Source organism: Hypomesus nipponensis, chromosome 9, assembly GCF_054491055.1.
Source record: "Hypomesus nipponensis isolate SF chromosome 9, ASM5449105v1, whole genome shotgun sequence".
Classification (NCBI taxonomy): Eukaryota; Metazoa; Chordata; class Actinopteri; order Osmeriformes; family Osmeridae; genus Hypomesus; species Hypomesus nipponensis.
In genome coordinates, this window is record NC_140369.1 from 18,606,318 (window position 1) to 18,634,220 (window position 27,903).

The 27,903-nt window shown below is 42.8% G+C and overlaps 1 protein-coding gene across 2 annotated transcripts; it reads right to left on the reverse strand.

Moving 5' to 3' along the window:
* Positions 1 to 465: 465 nt before the first annotated feature.
* On the reverse strand, positions 466 to 27,903 carry quob (quattro b). Of its 2 annotated transcripts, none has more exons than XM_084705573.1 (24): positions 27,618 to 27,903; positions 18,928 to 19,125; positions 16,773 to 18,288; positions 15,131 to 15,337; positions 14,645 to 14,768; positions 13,670 to 13,763; positions 11,950 to 12,036; positions 11,451 to 11,567; positions 11,092 to 11,190; positions 10,662 to 10,810; positions 10,160 to 10,298; positions 9,690 to 9,812; positions 9,067 to 9,264; positions 7,525 to 8,501; positions 6,943 to 7,192; positions 6,329 to 6,418; positions 5,431 to 5,655; positions 4,275 to 4,445; positions 3,657 to 3,834; positions 2,902 to 3,018; positions 2,316 to 2,582; positions 1,514 to 1,746; positions 1,339 to 1,387; positions 466 to 1,183 (listed from the first exon to the last, which is right to left on the reverse strand). In XM_084705573.1, exons 1-23 carry the CDS (start codon positions 27,618 to 27,620, stop codon positions 1,349 to 1,351), a joined length of 5,601 nt encoding a protein of 1,866 aa, XP_084561699.1. In that variant the 5' UTR covers positions 27,621 to 27,903; the 3' UTR covers positions 466 to 1,183; positions 1,339 to 1,348. The 2 variants fall into 2 exon arrangements, with proteins under 2 accessions (XP_084561699.1, XP_084561700.1); XM_084705574.1 differs by having other exon boundaries at positions 1,335 to 1,387.

Consider the following 27,903-nt stretch of genomic DNA (forward strand, 5'->3'; position numbering starts at 1 on the left):
AGTTGACTAAAATCCCATGTTGTAAACCTGATTTCAAGACTCCAGTCCGTCTTTCGCTGTCTGTTTGCTTCCTCAATGCAAATTGAGAAACAATAACGTTTTTTTAAACTTCAGGTCAAAGTCTACATACATAGGATGACAGAAAGTGACCATTTATGGAACTCATTTTCATGAGTTATAACTCATGGGTGGGATGTTTACCAAATGGAAGTGTCATTAGGTTGGAGAAAACAAAGGTATTTGGTGGCAAGGCATTTAATAGACACATATTGGTTAGGTCAGTGCTGGCATGGGTATGGATCCTATTAGAACATGTCTCCACCAAAGGAATGCTAAGTCATGAGAATTCCTTCAGACGTCCAAATCATCTAAGCTTTGTCTGAGCTAAGGGATCTGCACAGCTGCAGTAGCTGATGGACATGACTTGGCCAAGACATCACAATGAATGGTTTGGTTCAACTGAAATCAGAAACAATATCACATTTTTATTTTTACATTCCACTTCCAAAGAAGAACATTGTTGTATGCAGTAACATTGAAAAGACGAGGACCACGTAGTGTTTTGTCACCGGGTGCTAAATTGTGTACGTCAATAGATAAAGAAACACAGACTTGAGCATTAATCAAAGCAATTATCATATCAAACACAGAACAACACAAGATACAAAAATGTCTATATCACCATGAATATACTGCATATAGTAACATGGATTACTTCAGATACAACTGAGGGAACAATAACTAGAAGGAGTTTAGCATTAGAAGATGGTTACATGCCCAAACTGAAAAAAGAGTCCAAACTATAACAAGCATGTCTTTTTTTGTGACGTACATATGATATTGTATTATTTCATGGCATTGTATTTTTTTTCATATGGTTTTGTATTGCATTATTGAATACTAACATGACATAACACTGCAAAGTTTCACACAAGCCCAGGACAATGCAAACCCAATGCAGTACAGTATGAGTATACATAGGAGTTACAGTACAGCCTGATATGTTTCCTGATATGTTATTTTAGTGGTATGATTAAAAGAAAAGAAAATGGCAAAGGTGACTTGTGAGGACCTGTCGGTATTGTAAGGCAAAGGCACATCAAAGTATTTGAAAATAGTCCTCTTTCTAAAGTTTTAACACACCAAACTTCATTTGAGTAATTTTCACTGGAAAGGTCCACATCTATGAAAAGTGGGAAAACATGAGCAATTAAAAATTAGGATTTTAAGTATATCATTTCCCCTCCCACTAAATATTTTCCCCTTAAGTAGACATGCTTTTATAAAAAGTAAATTTTAGAGAATAATTTTTAGAGATTACACTAAAACCGTACTTGCCAACTAATGGTTAAACCTCAGTGGACTTTCCAATGACTGCATTCTGAACCTGTGAGGGGGAGACAGTAATACAGTCATTTCCATCGAAATGTGCAATAACATAAGATCCCAATCCTAGAATACATCCCACAACCCCAGGGGATTAGTCACTATGAGTCGAAAGTTGAGCCCACACCTTGCAGGAAGTCAGCTCCTTGGAAATGAACAGTGGTTTTGGAGCAACCGGGGGTGGTTTTTTTGACATGGGCCTGGTGGGACTTGCAGTCTTAGGGTGTTCTGGTGCGTCGTCAGTTCTCTTTTCCTCTGCAGTACCGGGGTTGTCAGCCTCACCTTCCAGGGTCGAGTGGCAGCTGACTCCAGAGCTGCTGAAGCCACTGACACTCTCTCCGGAGGACTCGGAGCTGTCCACTGGAACAACATGGAAACGTGCAGGTATATAGTCAGCAAATTCCATACTGCCACAGAGTCATTCATAGCAATAGCTGAGTCTGGTCCACAGTTGTATTCCTATTCGGTATTCTTGGCAATGATTTCCAATGCACAAAGTGAGAAGTGTGACAGTTAAGAATTTAAAGATTCTGATGGGCCACAAAGAAGTGTCAGGGCGTGCAAGTTATTCTTACCTCAAAAAATGTCAAATATATTTCACATTACTTAAAGTGTCACATACTTATGCAAATGCTATCATCTGCTTGGCAACATCATTCTGAACTAATTTGATGTGGGTTAGAGTTAAAATAGACTACTAGACGTAATCCTAACCCAAACAGGTTGTCTTTCCAGTACATCCCCACGCAAAACAAACAATGAGTATGAACTGAATTCTCAATGATCCCCAGTGAGGTCTGTGCACATTAGGGTGTAGCCAGTGATGAGGTAGTGTCCCAAAACACAGATTTTGCTCTTTGTATTCAATCCCCTTTATATAAGTCAAAGTTCAATGTTTCCCAATAGAACCGCCCTCACAGTGCACTCACTCAGTAGGTTTTGACTCCCACTTTCATGGTCCAGGTCATCTTCCTCCAGAACACTAGCGGGCACCCAGTACCCTCCGTGACCCCCCGCCCCCCTCCGTTCAGGCCCACACGGATACCCAGTGGAGGGCAGGGACCCTCTCCCAGAGGAGGAAGAGGACTGGCTGCCGGAAGACGATGTACTGCTCCTCGAGCCAATCGAGTCTGGACGCTGAACAGGAAACCCGCCCTGCAACCCAGCCGCCCCTGAGGAGACCAACGCCTTGGATTCTGGGAGGACGACATGAGATCAAGTTAAAGAGAGATGGAATGAGACAAGAGGCAAAAAATACAAAGAAGGAAGTCACAAGTACAACCTGAAAATGTGTATGTACAAATTCTTAGTGAGGCTCATGTTATCTGTCTTGAAGCCAGCATTCACCCCCCCCCCCCCTTAACTCCACAAATAATCTGATATGCCGTATCTGAAATAAAACTACCTGATTGTCTGACAACAATAACTATTTTAGTATTTTGTATACATTAAGTTTAAATTATAAAAGACGCTCATTAAATTCCATTTATACAACTCAACATGAAAAATTCCTACCTCGTCCAATCAGAGCAGAGTTGACGGCCCTATCATTGATTGCAGCGTCGCTCGGCTGGATATCCATGAAGGGCTTGCACCCAATACCCATGAATACCCTCTCCTGCATACGGACCTCTGGAAATATAAAGGGATGATATGGCCATCAACAAAACAAAGTTGCACAAATAAAACGACAATAATTGTTAAACTTCAATAACAGAAATTCTGGAGTGTGGATCTGGTAAAGGTAGGGTTTCCACCTTAGATTAGTGTGTGCGTGTGTGTGTGTGTGTGTGTGTGGGGGGGGGGGGGGGGGCAGGGTGGTGGTAATTAAGCTTTTGTATTCCTGCTACCAATCAAGTAAAAGTATATATACGGCCAATCTTCACTGTGTTTCGGCTACCACTTTACGGACACAAAATTGGATGTATGAGCATAAGAAAAAGAAGAAACTAGAATAGCAGTAGAAGGAGACTCCAAATTAGGTTATATTTGAAATTATGGAATTCCAATTTAGAAACACTTTCACAAAAACGGGACAATTCATGTCCCGGAAAAACTGGGACAGGTGGCAACCCTAGGTACAGGAATACTAGCCTACTAACTTGAATGGTGCTGTATAAGGACTTAGACCACTGCAAACTGTGTGCATGGCACATTTCCATTCCATTGTAAACATACTGTAATTAAGAACAATTATTTATCTATCAATTCCTCATGCATCCAGAGGTATCTGATTGTCTGGCCAAGGAATTCCTCCAATGAACTCTGACCTCTGTTGTGTACAGCCTGTTGCCAGAGTATGCGCTCTAGGTCCTTGGCCCAGGCCTCTTTGACCTCCCTGTTGTTGGCCTGGAGGCTGTAGGTGTCCTGGGTCTTCCTCCTCCGGAACCAGATCTCAAAACACAGACCGCTGTCCCCAGAATTGTGGGTCATTCCAATGTCGGAGGTCTGTCAAATGAAGAGATTAAATGTTGAAACCTAGCACTGTGCAAAAAGTTATGAATACTTCAAAGTACGTGTATGGCATGTGATAATTCATAAATCTTTCTTCCACTGAATCAGAAAGGTACCATCAGTATGTTTTACACTGACAGATACTCACCACATCCCCTTTTCAGCCCATATTATGAAAGTAGCACAACATCCCTTCCAGCCCACTTCCTTGACCACTGTTTGGCTTTTAGTGAACACTAGCCTGGTGTTCCTTTTAATGGCACACCAGGAGGTGTGCCCTGGCATACAGTAAACACACATATATATCACTACTTTGTATTTAATCCCCTTTATCTAGGTCAAAGTTTAATGTTTCCCAATGGAACCACCCTCACAGTGCACTTAGTGGGAGAGAAAAGTAATGTTTCATTGACTTGATGTATTCATGTGTGTACCTTGAAGGACTGTTTATATATGTACATGTCATTTCCCACGTCTGTCTTCTTGGTCTTGCTGAAGAGAATGAGGTCCTGGAACAGGAATATGTGGCGGAAACACTTCTTCTTCCTGAAGGAAACCAGGAACTCATCCTGGCGAATCAGTTGCCCCTGCTCCTTCAAGTTGACCTATCAGAGAAAAGGAAAGGCCAAGCCTCAGGTTGCCTTTATCGCCTACACTTTCAAAAACCCAGATTGAAATGTATTCTGGGACAAACTTTGAAGTAGAGCTCTCATTCAAACTCCATCTGCATTCTTCATATGACCTTGATAACTTCCAGTCAACTAGTGTTCTGACCCTCTACAGGATAAGAATGTAATTTATGAGCGAAGCAGGTTCAGGCAAGGCACTCGGGAAGCGCGGGTCAGATCACCCATCGCCGTGCCCTCAGGCCATAGGCCTAGCAGGATAGGCGGCGCTATAAAGTCGCTCATGCACGCACACGCATTGTGGAACCTGCTGTCTGCATTGCTGCTGCCCACCACCGTCCCCTTCACCCCCATGTGGTCTGTCTCTTCTCCCCGTGGGGGATTTAACTCGTTGCTCCCTGCCTCATGTCATGCATGCTGCAGTGAAGGCGGGGAGCGCGTCCCCATGCACATCCATTACGCCAATGTAAAACCATTTGTCATGTGTAAGAATAAATGGTGATATCAATCACGTGAGTGTCTTGACTGAACTGTGGTTGACTAAGATACATTTGCAATCTGCATATTTTCATTTTGGAAAACTGGTTTGAATATGTGATAGATTAAAACATTGATAATGAATAGTTCTGTAACATATCTAAAGATTGTTGTAATTTAAATGCAATAATACGATGCACAATCTAAAACATTCCACTTCTCTTTCATTTTGTAATTTCACACACCCTGGAGACACCGACTGTCAAGTAACTGTTGCACAAACTCTTATAAGACATAACATGAAATAACTCATTTTCCATGCATTTCAGAGATCTGCTGAAACGTGCTCTCCCAAAACTTGAGCAAGTTCTCAGGAACAAGGTTTCCTGCAAACTTGCCAAAAAAAACATGTACCGGTATACAATTCCTGTATCTACAGTAATGCAGTACAATTCCTCAGAAAACCTCTATTCAACCCCTCACTCACATCACAGTCCTGAATGTCATCCATGGCCAGCAGGTTGTTGCCATGACGGAGCTGGAACTGAATGACCTCCAGGGCAGCTTGGACCTCGGGCATCTCGCGCGCTCTCTGCAGGCCACACTCCCTCACCATGTCCTGGAGCAGCAGGCTGTACTTGCTGATCCGCTGCACAGGCTTCAGCAGGTAGGAGGACACGTCCATCTTGTCTCCCAGGTGCAGCTGTTTTTGCTGGTGGCAAGAATGGGACAATATATGCTTGATGGTTGATGAGGAGAAAGTTGGTACACATTCAACACAGCATTTAGAGACACACAAAAACAAGAAGGTTCTTCTGGAGTCAGACTGGAATTGTATTTTCGATTTATATGCATGTGAATTATAAGGTGGGCAGATTTACACGTACAGTAAGTAAAAGCTGTGTCAAAACAATGTGTTGTGTGGAAGAAATTTATATTTCCTGTGTTCTGTAATTGTGGGCCCCAATCATGTGACTAACATGAACAGGAAACAGATTACTCTAGGACTAGTGATAGGCTAATACAATTAGTATAGTACAGATTTCAATACTTTCCTTAGAATGTGTGCTTTAATGAGCCACTATTCACAAAATTGGATATGTTGAGGAATAATGACGATATACTATCATTTCGGTTATTTTGGAGTATTTCTGATTCCATATGTAGAAGTTACTGTTGTGATGGGGTGAAGTCATGATACAGAAAGGCCAGACAGAAGCCCAGACAGAAGGCGGACAGACAATAATAGACAGACACACTGAAGAACACATCGACAAGAGTCTGTCAAGAGAGTAGATTCAATCAGGAGTGAGACCAAGGAGTGAGCAGGGGGTTAGGGTGAGGGAGAGAGAGAGAAAGAAAGAGAAACAGAGGGAGATTCTCACCTTGAAGAAGCCGTTGACGTGGCTGATGAGCAGGCTGTCTGACTGAGGTTTGTTTTTACTGTAGAGGGCATACAAGCCAAAACTCTCTCTCTACACAGGAAACAAAATATAAACAGTCATGTTTGTTTTGTAGTTGGTCGGCAACAAATCCACCTGAAGACCTGCTCTAAGTGTATATGGTGGCACTTGGTGCTCTCCGCAAAGCCTTGTTCTGTACATGCAGGTGTAAAATGTACTTCTCTTTTTGCCTATAGCCTGTAAAGCCACATTTTTAAATACTGAGTCTGACCCTGTTAAAAATACCAAAATTCTATTGAATTCTGAATCAATGTGCATCTTATTAGTGTTGAGCTGTGATGTGATAGATGTTTTTCCATTTCCAAGCAAAAGGCCTATCAGTAATACAGTTGCAGGAAAACGGGAGACGAGTTTGAATTTCCTTAAAAATGTCAAGGCTTTATGAAAACCATATGGAATATACTCTATACATATGTGAATATATTCTAGGAACAGTTGTATGCAAAAGTCCCTGAGCATTCAGACCTCCAGAATGAAGAACAACCACCCAAATATTATTGCAGTATTGAACAAAAAATGCTTTTTAGGTAACCCACATGTCTTAGAAAGCAGCGCCCTACTCTGAAGGGCTCCTTCAGACAACCCTCCAGTTCCTTCAGGAAGTGATGTCGGTGGAAGTCGTGGAGCTTCTCCAAGTTGCCAAAGATGATCCCCCTCTGGCCTCTAAGATCCTGGGGGACGTCAGCCCGCTCCAGCTCTGGGAAGTAGTGCTCTCGAACGTAGCCTAACGCTCTCACATACTCCCTCTCTGTCATCAGGAGCTCCTTCATGATCCTCTGCAACTTCCTGCCCAAACAGGAAATAAAGGAGTTAAAAAAATGAACTGAGAAAATAGAACAATGGGTAGATGTACAGTTGCCTTTATTTGCTATTACTTGTGCTTAACACACACACGTTCTTTTTTTTTTTTTTTACTTGGCACCCACTTTTAGAGAAATGTTTATCTTGAAAAATGAATGCATGGAATTCAAAAATAGTTTTCTAAGATACCATTTCAGAATAATGAATGAATGATTAATTAACCCATTTCTATTGGGTTTCCGAATTTCCTGGAACGATGACAAGATCATTATTTTGTGTTGCTTTTTTGATAACTGCTGAAAGGGGCCATCACTTACAGAACATTGCTGGCATTTTCCTCAGCATCAGGTCCAGAAAAGGGTAGCACTGACTGGGACAGGTCTTGAACAGGCTCCAGGAAGGACACAGAAGTCCCTTCACTGGAGCCACCCGTCCCTTCCCTGGCCTGCTCTGTGATGCCAGTTGACTCACAACACGAGAAACTTGGTTGAAGGAACATGTGAGGTTGTTGGGAAACACAGAGTCCGGGTGAATGTGTTCTGAGCTGGCGATGGGCATGTTTTTCCGACAATGGAGAGGAAGCTGCGGTCACACAAGAGCCCTCGCTCAAAGAGCGCCCCAAGGCTTCATGCCATTGAAAAGGATCACCCCAACCACTGGGATGCACTCTCCTGAGATCCACCTCGCTACTGTGCTCTCGTACTTTCCTCACCCTTCTTTCCGGGCAACTTCCGCCATTTTGGAGAGAAACTGACACAAGATTCCCCTCACTTCCTCGTGATTTAGGCAACTTAGGTGTTTGGGGTTCTTTGCTCCCTTGGGAATCAGGTTTGAAATCGAGGTTTAAGCAAGGAGGGTTTTCACTATCCCTCGGACTTGTGTCTCTGCTTGCTTCTGAAAGCCTTGAGTCATGGACCACTGTGCGGGGGGAGCAGCAAACCTCCTCCCTCCTTCCCTCTGTCTTCTCTCCCTCCGACCCCCCAGCCCTCTCCTGAGGATAACCAGCTGTGGGTTGCTGCTTCTGGGTCTTAACAGCGTCCCCCCTCTCCAGCCTCTCCACCAGACGCAGCCTGACTTCTTGGATCTGCGACCAGGCTACATTCCACACACTCATCCTCCTTGATCCCTCAGGGTGGACCGCTTTGGCTTTTACCGCCTGGAAGTGTTGGAGAGAAAACTTCCTGCCTAACTGCTCTTCGTAGTTTTTTAGCGTACATGGCCAGGCCTTAGTGGAGTGGCACCCTGTCTCTAACAGCTCCAGATACTGTCTGCATTCCATGGCAAGGGCAGTGGCCTGGGGAGTCAAGGTGGGGAAAGAAAGAGTAAGTGAGAGAGAGACATAGGGACATTAGGCGAGAAGAGAGAGAATGTTAGCCAGACAGACGGAGATAAAATATTAAGAGAGACAGACACAGAGAGAGAGAATTTTTGAGAGGCAGACAGAGAGAGAGATAATATTTGAGACAGACAGAAATCATGTTGTGTATATTGGAATGAGATGTGGATTTTTTTTTTTTCAGATAAAGGGAATCATGAATGAGGTGCTTGGGAGCTGAAGAGGAGCCCAGGGGTCAAAGTTGAGGTCAGTTCATTCACTTACATCATATCAAGGGATGACAAATTTGAACAATAACAGTTTTTATTCCACAATTCAGGTACCACAAACTCAAATGTCTTCTCTAAGTATGTAATTTGCTGACGGCCAACTGTATTGGCTGTACAGAAGGCAAGGGGTGAATAGGAGAGAGGTCAAAAAAGACAAAAGGATGACAACAATAATGAAAGGTTCAGAATAGGAAAGCAAGATGGGACAAAGGATGAAAGAAGGAAGTGAAGGATAGTGGACCTTTTCAACTCACTTGCTCACAAAAGAGATACAATTGTGCCAAATTCTTCAGCTCCGCGTGCTTTTGCTCCACTTGCAACATAAACCCGGACATATTGGATTTGAAGGTGTTAATCACTGTACGAAATACATCTGCTTCGGGGCTGGAGTCAGCACTGCCAAGAATCATTTCTGCCTCCTCCACAAGTGTCAAGGCTTGCTGTTTTTTCTCCTTTGATGAATGTAAAAGACAATCTGTTATTCACATGATTCACTTCCCAGTGCCCACTCTCCTTCTTTCCAAACCATCCATAAATTATTCAACTTTAGAAGAACATGCCTTCAAGTACTGTGGAAAAGTGGTGGAAATGTTTTGAGAGAATTGAATGTACCATGAAAACCTATTGTGATAAACATTGACAGCAAATAACAGTAGTCTGACAAGAATAATCAAGAGATATCCGATTATCTTAACGTTTCTCCAAAGGGTTTTCTTCACACTATCAAATTCACCCCAATGTCATAAGGTCACAATAACATATTTTATAAAAAATAAAATGTATATTTGTGCATTCAATATCAAAACATGCCAACACATTCAAATGGTGTAATCAGATCCCAGATGCAATCAGATGGTGTATGTGGGACACGTTTTACCTTTGTCTGTGACAGGAATGACTCGGCATGTTGTAGGGCCTTGTTCACGCTCTTTAGATCGCTGTCTGTGGGGTTAAATTCCTTCAGCCACTGCTCTCCTTCTTTGTCGAACCACACCTTGGCCTGGAAGGTGCAGAAGGATAGTCACATTCTGTGTCATGTTTGAGCTTGTAGTATGTCTGACCAAGACAGGAAAGAGAGCATAACAACAAATTCAAATCTAGAACCTCTCATGTAAAATAATTGCGGGCGGGATACGGTAAGGTTCTCTCTGCAAAGATTTTTTGAAATCAAACCTTCTTTTGTACAAGCGTGTTGCTTGTACAGCCATAAACCGACAGTCATTTTAACATGGTTTCTTGAATATCACATCACCCAAATCCATACATGTATTGCTGGCAAAGCTTTTGCCAAATGGGACTGTCAAGTCCACCATTCAGAAGTTCAGTGATGGTCAGTTCTCAACATACCGTGTTCAGTTTGCCTTCCGAGTCCCTAAGTCTGGACAGCAGGTCCAGATGCTGCATGGACTGGTTGGACCTCATCACCAGTGTGTGGACTCTCTCCTCTACTTGATTGTACAGCACTGTCGCAGACTCAATGGCGTCCCTGTGAGAGGGTCACATATATTTGCATTAAATATGTTAAAGTTACATAGCATCAAGTTAGCATTAAGTCATATATTAAGAGGGAGGGTTGGCCTATTAGCATTAGCATTGCACATAGTAAATGCAAACGTCAAATATTTGTCTACACTTTTTTTTATCGTGTTCTTTCGTTCTCTCCTCAAATTGTTGGTCAGCACATTTAGTTTGAATCAAATTTGTACAATTTGAATTGTTTGAATGCAGTCGTCTTCACATTGGCTGCACAGTGGTGTTATTATAATGTAACCTAAAGGTCAGGACAGAAAAGCAAGCCTTTGGAAAAGCGCAATGTTGGAATATCAAACTCGTACAATAAAAGACATACCTATAGTCTTCTGATTGGGGGAATCGAATCTCCTCCCTCCTCATTTTTGCTAGAATAGATCCGCCTTCTCGCTGTAAAGCAACCAATCGGGCATCCTCTAGGACCTCTTTCATCAAAGTTTTCTGCTCCTGTATACACTGCTGCACATCCTGTGAGTTCAAATAAAAACGCATTTTGATCAAATGTACCTTTGACAGATATAATATGGTGATATATTACTGGAGCATGATGATATTACATTTAGTCATTTAGCAGACACTCTTATTCAGAGCGATGTACAGTAAATACAGGGACATTCCCCCGAGGCAAGTAGGGTGAAGTGCCTTGCCCAAGGACACAACGTCATTGGCACAGCCGGGAATCAAACCGGCAACCTTCTGATTAGTACCCCGATTCCCTAACCTAAGTTTGTGTTTCAAAGGAAACATACCTGGGCAGTGTCCATTTTTTTGTGGTCTTTAATCTTATTTATGGCCTTCTGGAGCAAACTAGCTGCACCTTGCAAGTCCGACAAGAAGGAAACCTGTTTCTGAAACACAAGATTGTAAACTTTAGCATTAAAAAAGGCAATGCGCTTGACATTTGTAAGAGTCATCGTTAATCGGTCTCTGATGCTCAACATGGATGGATGGATGGATGGATGGAGGGAGAGTTCCACAGAAAAATAAACCCCTGTCAAATTGCCCAAGAAACTCTTCCTCGTACTCTATGAGTGAGGTGTATTTTGCATTCAGGGTTATTTAATGACACAAAGTGTCATAGAGTGAAAAAAGATTGAAGATTAAATACCTGATGAAACTGTAGCCAATCAGAATGGCTGTAGGGGAAGGTTCCTCCTAGGTCAGGGGTCAACTGCTGTACCTCAACAGTCTTACTCAGGGCCTTCAGAGAGGTCACTATGTCCATCTTGATGGACAACATGTGTGTGTGTAGGGAAAAATGGGGAGGGTGGTTAAGAGGGTTGAAAAAAATAGCAGTTCATACAATACACGGGAACTTGGCATACCAATGGGTAATCTCAAATCATCATCAAGGCAAAAAATCAAGCGAAGGAATAATTTGAAAAGAGTTTGTGACACGGTAGATTGTCTCTCAAAAGTCTAAAGGTTCTGTTACCCTGCTTGTCTGTGTGGTGATCTTAACTTTTGCTGCATTCAAGAACCAAAATGTATAGCATGGGTCCAAAATGTTGACCAACCGACTCTGTATCTACTCCAAAATAATGACCTTTTTCTTCCACTTCTAATAGCATCTGTAAGGAGTGAAGTAAAACAAAAAAAACCCTGACCTGCAGTCCCGGGTGTCTCTCAGGCCGTGGTGAGGTGTCTTTGTCCACCAGCAGTAGTGCACTGTGGACCGCATGCAAGGCCTGCTCCTAGAGAGGTTCACCAACAGAAAGCAACATGTTCAACCTGCATCTCTGAGATCACTCACTGTTGTAAATCGCTAAAGACTGTCACAAAGCCGTAGCATCTTTATTGGAGCCCAAATTCAAGTACTTTGTTTTTGGAACCTCTCAACACCTTTTGACCTTGTTGTGACTTGTTGGCTGTTTCTGTATCCGGTTTGACATTATTGAAACTTTTGAATCTATTATTTTTATGAAAAGGGAAAAAGGTAGGAAAACCTAGGCTGTCAGGGTAAAACAAAGTCAAATCAAAAATTATGAAATATTTCAATGAGTGTGGATGGGAGTTCCTGCTTAAAGTCAGAAGAGGCGCCGAAGCTAAACATCCAGGTGTGATATTCAGGGGTGAAAGTAAGCCGGTACTTGCCGGTACGCCGTACCGGGAAGAAATTACGACACACGCACAGGCCCGTTGCGACAAGACAAGCAAAACAAGCAATTGCTTGGGGCGCCGAGCTGGCTTAGGGCCCCAAGACAACGACTGGTTAACAATAAAATGCAACGACAAACGCGTGAGCGCCCCTTTGATAGTCAATGCAGTAAAGTGCAATGACACTGTTATCGGGAACCCCCTCAAGGGGCCCTTCTCATGATCTGTGCTGCTGGTAAAATACAAAAACCTCGTCGGTCAGCAGTCATCATGAAGCGGAATTAAGTTTCAGGAAGCCAAAAAAAGAAAGAAGAGAAAGGAAGAGGAGGATAATAAAAAACAAGATAGTGGTAGGCCTAAGTGATAAATTACACTGGATAAAATAGCTCTACTTGTCTTGGTGTAATTTTGCAGCAGGTAGGCTAGCAAAAATATGTTTATGTTAGTCCGTTAGACAGAGACTTAGTTTTAACATGCCGCAGTGCTGTGACCCGTGTTAAAAAAAAACTAGTGACATTCAACTGTCATTCTAGCGGGAGCGGGCTGCTGATTTCTACCCAAATCAACAAAGCTGCCATATGATGGCACTTGTTTCCGCCGATTGGGCACTCGCATGTGCTGTAACTGACTGCCTGACCCTCATCAAAAACAGATACAGGTGGGTTAAAGAGTTATACTAGAGTGATGAGAAGGCCTAGTGCTGATAAGTAGACTTGAATACAGTAAATAAACAAATAAATAAATAATAAATAATTAGGCTCAGTGAAATTTTCGGTGAAAATTACACCTGTATCATAGTACCACCAAGAAATAATAACTTTCACCCCTGGTGATATTTTAATGTTTTTCAAAGAAAAAGTATATATACACTCTTATATGATCTGCGGGGCTACAATGTAAACTTGTGTTTTTGTGATGTGCCATTCAATGACAAATGAAGCCCAATGAATCAGAAGAACATTAAAGAAACTGTTTTAGAACAAGAAAAAAACATGCATGACTGGGATTATTTCAGTATGGAGCCTGTATTGACTTGCAGCGCCCCCTGGTGGATTGCAAGATCACGCACAATGCAGGAATTTGAACAGCTTGACACCACCTACTGCGTTCACATTTTCTGAAAACTAGTCATCCCTTTGACTTGTCCCTTTGACCTACGTGACACTCAATATTTCATCTAAGAATCTTGACAGTTTGACAATTGGCATTTGTGAGCCTTGTTTTTCTAACCTGGACCATCAGCAGAGCTTTGTAGAGAATGGAGGGAGGAGGCTTCTTTCTGGCATCAATTACCAGTGTCATTCCCAGGTCTCGTACCTCCTTCCTGGCAAGAAATACAGGGAATCTTGTTGAAGCACATCAAGACGTGCTTGTATCAACCAAGCAACATATTTTCTGAAGAAGGGTGTCATTTGAGTGCTTTTCGACGAACTCACCGGTTGCTCACTTGTGTGGATGGACACACAAATGCAAACGCACACGCACGCACACACACACCTCCCCAAATACCTTTCACTGCATACCCTCTGCATTTCTAAACCCCCACATCTCACTCTAATGACCCTGTATTCAGTTACCAGTTGTGAGTGTGTGTGTGTGTGTGTGTGTGTGTTTGAGAGAGAAGCTCTAAATAAGACATTGCCTGCCAATCATTTGGAAGCCATGCTTGCATACCAGACAATGGGCAGACAGTCTGGCAGCAGGCTATGTTATTGTCACTGTAGTTAGAATGTCTCTCAAGCAGGGGCACAAGACGGCCAACATGTTTAACGAGCTGTCACCCTGAAAAGTTAATGTCCTTCGTCCATGACAAACTGTGCAAACATGTATCAGAGTCTACATAGGTTACACTATTCAGTATATAAAGATGTGGCTGCTCTTATATAGGTACTGGTCCCAGTCTGAGTGGTGTATAGATTGGTCGTAAAAGGGTGGGAAACTAATTATTCATAATTGCTAGAGGTTGACAATAAATCATGTTTAAAAACTGAAATACATAAACTGTTATGACAGGTCATAAAGGATTGTAGAGGAGTTACTGTCTTCATGCTTGTGCTTGAAATGCAAGAGAAGCGTCAAATCACAAGGTGGTAAACCCTCTGAAACCAGGTTCCTCCTGTCCTCCAGCAAGTACTTGAGTTTCACTGCCCCCTTGTGGTGAATAAATAAACTAATAGTCCAGTCCAAAAATGTAGCATGCTTTACCTGGGAATCGAGCGGAGGTAGAGTAGGAGTTTGCAGACCTCCGGGGCAGAAACTAGTTGAGATAACCAGCCAGTGCGGTCTCCATGGACTTCCACCACTGCCCTGCCTGCCTTGTCCCTGCTCCCTGGGGGGGTTAGGCGGTGGGGGAATGTAGAAATTAGCAGAGAGCACACCTTCTCGGACTATGAGAATGTCCAATAATAAAATACATGGCTCAGTCATGTGCAATATGTGGTGATGTATCATCCACTCAAATCATTATACTTTGAGAAGCTTGTCCCTTATCTTTAGGCAACAATTAAATCACATTGAAGTTAATTTAAATGTTTTAATGAACTACTCTGTGTGAATACACAACCAACACATTTCTACTGTTACAAGCAAATAACCTTTCACTACATCTGCATTTTGATTCCGTTAGTTGACCAAACGATCACCAAGGTGATCTTTGTCATTAGGTTCTACTAATACATGACAGTGCTGTACCCGGTAGGCTGGTAAGGCCTAGTTGAAGCAGATCACTGATGCCTCTAAAACAGGATTCCAGGGTGAAGGGAGAGGGCGATGCACCAGAGGTGTAAGAGGGAGGATGGATTGGCGCCGAAGAGTTGTCAGTCTTTGGGCTCTGTATTTTTGTCTCAAGGCCACCAGTGGTTGAGGGGGTCTGTGGTTCAGCTTTGCCAAGCAGGGAGTCTAGAGATGAAAGGAAAGTTGAGAGGAGAGTTGTGACAGTGGACAGTTTATCTGGGAGATAAACCCTTAATGAATCCTAATCCTGACCTCTATTTTTGAAATACCTGTTTTCACGGTACTCAATGTTCACCAAGCAAGAACTCACTCACCAGAAAGATTGAACAATGATCAACAAAATGTTCTTCTTTTTCACATATTTTTCACTGGCGGTAGCACACAAAAACTGTGCTCCTGTATCTGAAGCTCCATGCAACCAATTTGTGCTCAATTGCTGTGACCCAGATATCTCTCTATTGGTCAGGAGTTACAGCTCCAACAACTGGTTTTCATTGAAAAGTTTTGTTTAGTTGAAAGGTTTCCCATTAAAATACATTACAGAAGTCATATGAATTTCTTTACTGTAGCTCAAATGAGAAAAGAGTGTAAGTCCTGTCCAGTGACTTTGACCTTTCAATTCTGGAAACAATTCAAACTAATGCAGCCATTACTCCAAATAGTTCCCTTTCATACAAACATGAACCTAACCGCCACAGCTGAGATATGAGTAGCTTTAAACATCTGACTTGCTCTCTGAAACAAACACTTTGAGGCCTGGTAAGCCTCTGTCTTTGATTTTGAACATTCTAATTGGCTTCTCGTTTAAAGCCAACAAAGGCTTGTCTGTTTTCCCTCTCCTCCCCAGTCTAACAGCCCATGACAAGCATGTCTCCAGACTGACCTGTAGAGTGCTCTTACAAGGGTGTAAGGGGACATAAGGAGGGGACTGGGAAAGAGAGTTGTCTCCTTACTCCCTGGCCCCTTGTCTCTTCACTTTACAGGAATGGCGTGTTTCCCCCGCAAGCTCAAAGACTTCAAGTGAAGCGCTGCATGCTATGTCTTCATTCTTTCTCGCCACTTGCCATGATGTGAATGAATCCATTCTACATGGCAGGCCAGACAGTGGATAAGCAATCCCCTGAGAAGCAATCTCAGGGGATCTCTGTTTAAGCCTGATCTTTGCCCCTTGACCCGTGGTTCTAAAAAGCTCATGGCGACCTGTTGACCTGTGTCGCTGCACACTCCCTTCAGCTAGAGGAGTCAAGGTCGAGTATAAATCTCCCTTTTTATACAGTGTTGGGTTCAATGGCCCTTTGAAATGATCATGAATGCACATCCCAAGCAAGGAAGTTGGCTGGACTGACATATAACAACAATACATACTGTGCATGATGACACTGGGTGGGAGTAATAAACAAGCCTCAGAACTGTGCCGGGAAACAAATGAAAAACGAAATAAAAACTGTCTGGCAATAACATTTTGGTCATTATTCAGGACCGACAAAAGAATTTCATGAGCTAACAGACTCTCCAAGTCACTGCGAACCATTTGAAAGTTTATGACGCATTTGACACTGTGCACATTGTATACAACACAGAGAGCTTCATGCACACTAACCTTTCTTAGGGGACTGCCGTCTCTCCAGCTTTGGGGAAATCAGGCGGAAGCCTGGGCCTTTCTTACATTGCAGTACATGGACGCTGGGGATCAACTCGGGGCAGACGTCACTGTGGCTTCGATTGTTTAGTTTGTGGACCAGAGGATTCCCTTTGGACGTTTCTGATACAGAAGACAGTGACCTGGGTTTGGCCTTGTTTTTACCTGTGGGTTTCATCACTTCCACACTCCAACGTGGCTTGGAGCCCGCTTCGCTAGCACCTATATTGGTCTGAGGAGGTACTGGAGATAAGGTGGTTTTAAGTTCTGCTTGGTGCAATGAGGGGTTTACTTGACAGTTATGTTGTCCCCCATGGTTCTGTTTCTGTACCAGTACCAGAGATTCCTTCATACTTTTTTCTGGTTGGCAACCTCCTTCTGGTGTCTTGTGGTGAAGACTTTGAGATTCCACGAGACAATGTCTAAGCGACTCTTTGTCGTAGTTACAGAAGTCACCTTGCTCCTGACGTGGACCTACTGAATGCCCTTTGCCTTCATCCTCCCCCACAGAAGGACTAATCTCCTCCAAAGCAGACAACAAGTCTACACTTCCTCTTTCAAAGGGAACAGGGTTAAGCAAAGCTGCCAGGTAGGAGTCCCTGTACCTGCACGTTATGTCCTGGCCAGCAGCTTCTTGCCCCAACTTTCTTTGACTGCATGGACTACAAGGCTCTGCTGAAAACCTGAGAGTTCGTCCACAGGGGATGCTATGGCCTACTGGAACAGGGGGAGGGGGCCTGACTGGTTTGAACAGAGGGGTCGTGGGCTTTGTAGTCCTCTCCAGTTTTGCCAAAGTCTCTTTTTCCTTGGCAAAATCGATCAGATCTACATAATCCCCCTCTATTTCGCGGAAGTTCCGGCTGTCCCAGGTATTGGGAGAAACCCAGCCCACGGGTTTGATTAGTGGTTTGGAGCGTGTTTTGGGGACGGGTTTATTTTGGCTCATGCCAATGTGCTTGGAGGTACCTTCCATAAGCCGTAAGGATACAGATATTCCTTCCCTAGCTGGGATGGTTTTAAAGGCCAGGGTGGAAGCTTCCGAGGCCGACATCTTTGCATTAAATGGCGATTCCCGAATAACTGGTGGCGTGGTCGGCATGGTCTTGGGTTTGTCCAGAAACTCCGGAACAGCTACTTGCACCCACGGCACCTTCACCACCCCCTGCTCTGTAGACAGCAGACAGCGAGACAGCGGGGTACTGTGACGGCCATCGTTGACCTCCCTCAGCCAGTCCTCGGTGAAGATGCAGGGGTAAGAGGTCTCGGGGATGGGGGTTTCCTCCACCTCCCGACAGCCTTCCTCCAGGAGGCTCTTGAGGATGATGCGGGCAGCCTGGTCCCCAAACGGCTCCACCTGGAGGTAGAAATCTCCTGGTCGCAGTAGAAGGGGGTTGAGGGGAGCAAGCTGAATTACAGTCCTGTCGTGGAGACACAGGGGCCACCCTTCACAGCGGAACAGTACATCAGAGTAGGCAGCCTGGGAGGCCGGGGCAGAAGATAAGTAAGGGTCAGAAGAATGTTATTCTTAAAAAGACAGTAAAATTGAGATCTTGAGGTCTTGAATCCCGATACCAATCACATTTCCACAGCGTTTTCACATGTAATATGAGAAGCGGACAGGATTGAAAAAAAATGGAAAAAAAGGAAATGGATTCATAGGTTGGTCTGAAATTACCTTTCTTGAGCCAGCCTGTGATAGCAACCCTAACCCTAACCATGGATTTTGAAAAGCTCCTTTTTTCTTTTAAAAATATAAAATTGTACTAACATATGATCCTTTCCTGAGCCATGTCAGCTTACTTGCATGTCTGGCTGAGAGACATTTGAATTTGCGAAACAAAACAGCTCATTCTACATTGTGTGACCTAAAATGCAGATTGCGTCGTCAGTCTTGAATGTCACTCCCATTTGGCGCCTTGTGCTGCTCAAAGGGTTATGTGATGTTTCTGTTAGCCCCGCTATATATCGCTCTTTGAACATCCAACTGTGTTTCTTTTGTGTGGATATTTACGTGCGTTTAAAACATGCTTTGGATTTTTTTCACGTGTTTATTTGTGTGTGTGTGTACGTGTGTTTGTGAGCGTAAAAGAGAGGGAGAATGCACGTGTCTACTCACACATGCCGCCTGCTGCACGCTCTCAAGGAGGTGTTTGGCTGGGATCAGGAAGTCCAACAGGCACTGCAGGGCATCGCCCTGGTAACGCTCCTCGATGGTGCGAAACAGCTGGCTGAGGACAGTGGGTGCTGTGGCCTCAAAGGGTGGGAAAAGGGCCGACAGGGCACTCTGGATGGTGGAGTCCAAGGATTCTGGGTTCTGTATTCCAATGGAAAGATAGTAGACAATAGTCATTCCTCAAAATAAAGGTATTGTAAGTCAAATGATGAATAGCATTTTTTCTTTCACATTGTTTCATGGTTACTATAACTGGTTCACATGGTCTGTTAATCAATGTCTTCCAAACCTATACTCCTTCCTCATTTATTTTTAATGCATCTTTAAAAAATCCAGAATTTGCCAAGATTAAGATATGTCTGTGTACGTGTGAGTCAATTCTCAGTGTCCATTTTGACTTACACTAGCGTTGACAGACAGCAACACTTTATTTGACCAACGTCTACAGAAACAGGGAACATCTAAAAAGACAAATACTTGGCAAAAGTGAATCCACAGGACAGATATTTTCCTTGGCCTTTACCCCTATCTCAGTGGAACTCAAAGTAATATCGTTTCAGTGTCAGCATTCTTCAACCCAACATACATTGAACTTTGAAGTACAGTGAGTGGAATACTGGGTCACTGTAGCCTCAAGTTAAAAATTAATATTCAGTTAAGATAACCCTTTTCCAACAAAAAAGCTGCCCACAGAAAATATGTTTTCCCTCATTTAATTAGATTAAATATATTAATCTCTTTGCCAAAAGTATGTGACGCAAAATAATAAACAGGTGTTTTTGAAAAAAAAAGAGGTTTTATTTAAGAATGCACTGATCTAAACTCTCTTTGGCATGTCTGGCTATGATTAACTGGAGTCTTCTGCATGTCTGAAAGTGCTTGTTTCATGTGCGTCCAAGATACACCTAATTTAAGCTGGTACACTTCAAGCAGGCAAGGGTCAAGTTCTGACCTGATTCAAACGGACAAGTGTGAGAAGGAGAACAAAGAAACGTCCCTGTAGTCGGCAGAACTGCGTAAAAGGATACCGTTGTGCACTGGCGTCACACGTGGCGGTACTGTTTACTACTCACACACATCTGTTTTACATAGTCACAGCTTTAAGAGAAATGAGACTAATGTGACATTTGGAGTCCCTCTTTAAACTCTCCCTGGACTAATCCTCTGGACTCTGAGGGAACTATATACCGCACACTTCTGAACGTTACTGTATTTGCTTTCAGCGGTGTGGTATTTAATATGTTTTTGACCTGGTCTTGGAAGCTTCTTGTCCTGGGTTATCTACTACTGCACTGACTATATTCACTTTTGGAATGTCATTTTGGATGAAAGCATAAACGTAAATGTGTTTCCTTGTATTTTCTCAAGTAGTCATCAACAAGCCTGAAGAGAGATTCAAGTGAATGCAGCCTTGGATGGTTCAGAACTAGAAGTTTTCTGTGTACAACACTGTACTTACTGTGCACACAAAGTTGACAGCTTGGGGCGGATCTAATACTTCATAGTATCAAGTACATTTTTTTACCTGGATGCATTGGAAGCATACTTAGCATCACAGTTGGTTCACAGTTCCCTGTGGTGTTGATCTCCGACCCCCCAAGTGACTGTTTTTAGCCGCTTCCTTATTTAGCTCCTCTGGCCTCTCCAAGGCCACAGACTTTTCAAGGATAAACAAACCACAGACAGATTCAAAGACCTCACACAGAAATACATGCTAACATACAGTATGTTTTGCTAACCTGTGCTAATGTGACCCACTAGGTGTTCTGTGCAATTTGAGACCATAGCATAATGGAACAGCATTAGCATTAGTTGTAGGCCTAGGGGGTGGTAGGGGCTCTTAGGTTTTACATGTTACATGTGGACTATTTACCAGCTGTAATTAGCTACATGAAAGATACTAGGATAATCTTCTTGTCCTTTAAACTTGAAAAAGAGCTTACTCAAAGGTCAATTGAGTTGTCCATTACCTGTACATGCCAACATGCCAATATGAGTTAACCTTAGCCTCCTTGATGAAAAACGTCTGCCTATATATGTAGTCTAGGCTATGTCAACAGGATAATGGAGCACAAAAAATAAAGCAATGCCATTAGGGTTGAACAACCTAACTGTCGATATTGACTAATTACACTGAATCTTTGTGTTGGTTGGAGAGATTACATGTCCTCAGCAGAAAAGAATGCTTCCCTTTGCTAATTGTGCACATCTGTCACAATAGCTTAGGAAGAGGAGAAATACCTTGGTTGCTGAACCTCACATGTTACCTCATCACAGATGTGAGTGAGTGGAATAAATAGTCATTTAGGATTGTGCTTCACTGTATGTCATTTGAGATACTTTTTGAGATAGACCTATGGCCATATTTAATTAAAAAAACATTACTCAAATGTTATTACATTTCCCTTCATTTAGATTGAGGTTTAGATGAATATACATTTCGCAGACATGGCAAAGTCTTCTTTTTACAATCAAATTATTGTAAAATGAAGAGCATGTTTGGCACACTCATATAGGCACGAAAACTCAATTGAATTGGTCAGGTCAGGCCAGCTAATCTCATGCTTGACATGCCTTATGTTCTCACTGGTAAAAGTTCTCTTTTAAAAGGAAGCATGGTCTAACTCTGACCTCTTACCCTAACCCGAACTTCCTCATGGGTGGCTTGGCTGGCCACAGCCTCATGAGTAAGAGATCCCCTCGGGATACAGTAAACATAGCTGCACAGCTGGACCCAGTTCAGACTGTCCTGCTGGCCAAGTGGAGTGAGTGGTGTGGGATGGAGGCAAGCGTGGTGAGTCCTTTTTGGATCCCATTTCTTTTGACGGACTGCCAGACAGCATTGCAAAGCAGGCCAGGGCCACGTGTAGGTCAGCAGTGGCTCCATCCCGGAGAGAACATGTTTGTGTTTGATGGCAAACTCTGTATTTTGCCATCAAACACAAGTCTCTTCGGCCTCTGACCACCAGCAACGCGTTGTTGTGGAACGGCTTTCACCAGACTACATTTTCTAATTTGCCTGCTTTTCATGAATGACTTCCCTCTCCACTGAGAGGTTTTCGGGTTTACATTTCTTCGGCCGACTCCCATTATAATCTAAAGACACCATCATCTTCCTACATCCTCTTGACAACATATTACTGCACTCAACCATATCAATTGAACACGCACCCATTTCCTTGCATTAAAGCAGGGGCAAATAACACCAGAACTAATTTTCCATTTACAGAGAACAGTAGGGAGGGTTCGACCAAGCTTGGACCCAGAGGAATGATCTTGCTTTACATACACTGTAGAACTAGGGGCCGTGTCCAGCTGACAGGCCCATTTCCCTGCCGCCCACCCTGCCTGCCCACTCAAGCAAGCCTGCGGTGTGGGACAGGGGGTTTCCCTTGGCTCAGCTATTGTCCTGAGCAGCCGGGGGGTTCGACCCTATTCAACAAGCGCTTTGCCTCCGAAAAGCCCTCAGCCGTTAACAAAGGTTATTGTTTGACATGGACTGACATGGAGGTGACTGGTCTGTGACATCTGTCATGATGGTTTTGGTCTTTGTTCCGTCTGGCCAAAAGATGTCCCTTGGAATTTTCACTGCAGTGAACACTAAGGAGTTAATTATAGTCTTTTCTCTTATTCTCTCTTGGTTCTATATTGCCTTGGGTACTGGTGAACAAAGGAGAGGATTTAAACAAGCTGTCCGGTGGATGTGGCGCTGCCCAATGACTGACATTTTAAAAGGCACCGGCAGCAGCAAGGTCAATGGCTTAAATGAGCAAGATAATTACAGATGGGATTATTATGGGATTGTCATTGCCAGTTCTCTTTGTGTAATGACAAGCATAGAGGCTGTACAGATGTCTCTTTTCAAACTTTTGAAAATCTTTTCTTCAATTAGAGTTGAAGAATGCAGGGTCAATATCCCCTTTGGGCCAAAGAGCCCAACATGTCTCCAGTATTTGACCTGAGAGTAGAAGTGCAGGTTCTGAGAGTTCATAGAAAGAGAGAGTCAGCATTGAGCGAGTAGTAAACTGTGGTGAGTCATTTGTCCAAGCAGACAAGTAAAAGCCTCATGCAGACGTCACGTCAGCAACCTGAGGACAGACACCACATAGTTTTGTCTGTGTGGACAGAGTGGTGCAGACAACACGTCTTTCTCCAAAACACTCATATCAGAGATCCTGTCAGAGGAAGGCGCAGTAGGCAAATGATTGGGTCACATTTACATTGTCGTTTCAGGAAACTTGAGGACAGAAAATTTGAATTAATGAAATGATCTGTGTCGTCATAGTTCATTCAAAAGGTTTGATTCTGGAAAACGATTTATTTTATAATGAAATACCTTTTTTTTTTGTTGGTAAATGCAAAGGTTAATTATTTCAGGTAAAAAAGTATTTCCAGATCTTTAGTGTGACAACAATATATATATTCCCTGTTCCCACACTTTCTCCCGCCTTCCCTTTTACTCCGCCCTTCATCCCCTCTTTCTTCAGGAGCAGCAGTCTCTGTTGCTTGGTGGGACAGTACTGTCTTTGTCTGGGACACCCTTGTAAAACTCTGCTCAGGACTTTAGCAAAGGGGCACACAATTGAACTAAGCCATGTTAAATCCTCTCCAACACTACCCGCCCAATAAAAATGGTCCCCGAGACAAAGCCTCTGCATTGGTTCATTTATCTGTGCGTCCTTCTGGCTTGTTCTAGTATGGTGCATGCTTACTGCAAGTGGATTTGGTCAAACTCGTGTGCTATGAGTTTTAATGGCCCTGTATAACTCAGACTGTGTTAGTGAAGTTAAGGGGCCATGTAAACACTGTATCTGGTTTCTGGTGTTGAGTTGCCTTGGTTGAAAGTAAGTCTACAATTAAATGCAGGTCTTCGTGAGTGAGCTGAGATTGAAGCTTAAAAACAAAGAAGGGGTTTGCATTAAGGCCGAATTCCTCATTTAATTAGATTTTGATTTCATGAATGGAGAGGCATCTGGCTAACTATACACACAGCACAGCACAGTCTAATGCTAGAAGTCATGAAGAATGTTCATATGGTTACCATGGAGTAAATTACGAACATACAACAACTAGTCTAATAAGAGTACACAGTTGTACATTTACCACACAGTTTCAATCTTGGTAGGAACAGCTGAAGCTTAAAAAAAACATGTTAATACTGTACTGAAGACATTTTGTCAGTGAGAAATATGCCAGTTTTTTTGCAACAACTTCAGGAACAATGAGTTGAGTGCAATGAAATGGCTCCATAAACCTCACTGTCACATTTGTATGAAGAAATGATGGACTTGTGGTTGCCTGTTACATCTGTGTCCTGGCATATATACCACAAGCACCATTTGGTGGAGAAATAAAATACTTTAAATGAATTGGGGTATATAATGGGTACATCCTATTGATGTAAAGATATCTGAAAACACTTGATCAAAGTTGAACAAGTTGATGAAAAGGAAATTGTAAATGATTCACGAAGAAGGCAATTATTAAAACCATCATTAAAGCCTTAAATGAGGATATTGACATTTGACTATTCATATTGGGCCCATTTTTGCCAAGAGCACAATGCCCATTGCTATGGCACTATCAAGACGGAGCTGTAAAACATCCAACCTGGCAACCCCCCCAACTCACCCTCCACCTCCCCCCTCCACCCACCCCAAGCAGGCAGCTTTTAGGTAAATATATTTATCATCCAAATGTATTTTCCCTCTCTTTGTATGCTTCCAAAAACTGAATACTGACGATCCACAAAGCACAACAATTTCATTTCAGCATCTCTCTCCAACTCACTTTCTACAGCTTGCTTCCTTGGCAGAACATTTGGAAATTATTTCAAAATATGTGTGTGTTTTGTTATAGTTTCCTGGGGGGGGGGGGGGGGGCAGCAGTAAGTAATAGCTAGCGATGTAGTGCTTAACAGGTTAAATAGGCTAAGTAATACTCAACTCTACTCCTCAATACTGGAGGATAAGTTTAATGGTTTTATGTGTGTAAAAGCTGGGAAGTGAAGATATCAGTGGAATTTATTGTGACTGGCATTGACAGTTGTTGCTCTCCCTTGGCTGAAGCTGCAAAGTTCTTCTGGAGGCAAAACAAGTACACAGCTCCAAACGGTAGAGGGGTTGTGGAGCAAATGTGGCGTAAACAGCTGTAGAATCACACAACACGACGAGACAGGATACGGTGGAATGTGAATGTAAAAGTTCAATTGAAAGTTGACAATTCCAAGGCTTTCACTCAACCCTTAACCAAATATACCAGCTAAACGTGACATGTTGGCTTTTACATTTCGTCTGAGAAATGTCAAATACTCTGAAAAAAGACATTGACGGAAATCAAAACAGATTTTTGTTTGGGGAAAAATATATCATAGCACCTACATACCAGTAGCGTAGCCACAAGGGGGCCCGGGGAGGCCCAGGCCCCCTCATTTACATGTCTGGCCGCCTCAGAGTTAAGATTTCTGACAATAAAAAATGGGGTCCCCCCAAACATTGAATTCTGGCTACACCATGGTATAAGGGAATCACCCATCTCTGGACAGTATACACGATAATGCATATTTTATTCAGAATTTCAATTATGGAAATGTAAGAGCCACATGGGCACTGAAATGCTGGCAATAATACTCTTTTTCTGTTTTTAAAAAGACATTACAGAAACTCTCTCGAGTTCATTCCACTTTTGTGATCCAAAGACAACAAACACTCCAACAATAAATACACTACTGTTCTGAAACCAGAGCTCTCACTCCCATCCAAGTCTGAGGTGTATTCATCTTCAAAAACATCTCCGTCTGCAGATGTCTGTAATAATCCAGTATTTTACGAAAATCACACCCACGTGTAAGATGCTGGTATTTACACAGCAACCAGATAGAAACATGGGAATCCTGCTCACTCGCTGAGCACAGCAGTGGGTGTAGAAGCGTTATCTGGTTGCCAAAACGGTACACAGACGCTGGTATTGTAAGGAGATTGGGAGGACTCTTCATTAACTGCTCATCAGGATGTGGATGACTCGCACATGGCTGTTTAGAGAGTTACAGCTGTAACCCCGCCGGACAAACCACAGTCAACATATCTGCTGGCCAACCAACATCTGGATAGTATCAAACAGTGCATGTTTTATTATTTTAACAACAGTTTTAGCCGCCGGTGAACAGGTCTGTCATTGAGTTTGAGATCCTATTGCACTGAATGGTCAATGATTTGTTCTGCTACACCATGTCAAGTTAAACACAAGCACTGAAGTGTCTTAAATCGTCCTTTGTTAATTCAAAAACTGAAAGTTGGGAAATCAATGACTTGAGTCAATGTTGTGCTATTCATACCTACAGTAAAATAGGTAACCAGTACACATAGTGGATGACTATCCAGCAGTTGAACTTTTTTTAGCTTCAAAACTGAAATCAGGCTACCAACCGTAGAGTAATCTAATCATTTGGACAGATAGGATAACAACTTTAGATCAGGGGGTGGGATTAGAAGATAACTTCCGTCATACTGTAAGAACAAAGCAGCTATTGAAAACAACGTCCCGGGGAAGGCTCGAGGAGTAACACCTGTTAGCGGTGTGTCTATGCCTGGACAGTAAATGTAAGTAACAAAGCAACACAACTTGAAGTTAAAAGCTGAAGTTAACGAACAAACAAAAATACAAAAAAAATCCCTTCCTTCCAAATGTATCACAGATAGAATTTGCTTGGTATCGGAAATTCTGTGGTGGAAACCACAGGTCTCTCATGGTAGAGTTTAGCCTCGGGTGCCCATCCAACCTGAAGTGCAGCCAATGAGGCGGATTAAATTAGAAGGATTTCATTCTGCAGATATTATATGAACTTGTTTCGACAGTCTCTTCAACAACATTTTATGACTCAAACACAACAAAAACCATCTCAAAAATACTTGGAGATCCTTCAAAAACACTTCCATGTAACTAGTTACCATTGTGAGCGGAATTGGTGCCTCCAAATTTAAAGATCTTTGTGAGTTTGAACATTTAGTGAACAGCTCACTGAGCTGTGGATTCACATTCTGCAATGCAGAACTCAGTCGTATATGTAGACAAACACCCCCACTTGTCCAAGAATGTGTGAAATCCACATGAATTCAATTCTAATCAAAAGGCTGACGTTGATGTTTCCAACAAAACAAAAGACAGTGCTGCAGCTTCTTTCTTTGGCAAAATATGATTGGAATCCTTGAGTGTCATGGGATGTTGTGTTGAAAAACTGAACGTGGACTCTAAACAATGCATCACCTTGTGTATGGACAGTAAAATGTTGTGAAACTGAAAGGAAAAATATTTTCCACTTTTACTTACTTTTACCACACCTTACAAGCCAGTAATGTGGTCTTATAAACTTCCAAACACTGTAGCTGGTGCCTTTGCTAATGTCAGCTGCTTCTACAGATTCACAACTTTTTGGAGATACTGTATTTTATATCAAAATACACTTTTAGAACACATTTAATTCATGGCTAACTGATGAAGCCACATCCAACACCACTGCTTGTCCAGACACGCAGTTTGTTTAGGGGAGTACTTTAAATCCCAGACCTGGCTGAAATGTCATCCACAGAACAACACCTCACAACAACAACTCCAAAGTACACCAAAAGTACATTTACCATCTTTCCTGGCGCTTCTCTTCTACCCTGCCAAAAGCTTGGTCATGTTAATCCTTGTTATCCTGTCAGGATAAATTCCCTCGAATTTACAGAAGGAAAAGTCCTCTTCCCATGCTCTCTCAGTTAACGTCCAAGTTCCTGCCACCAGTGAGCGCACGTCCAAATGACAGAGGTTTCAGAAGGAGGGTTATGGTAGGAGATGTGGTAGTTCCCATTCTTGGGCCACTTTCTGAAAGTCTGTGCCGAGTTGAGTTCAGGAGAGTTTTGTCAAGCTGCCTGCTGCTTC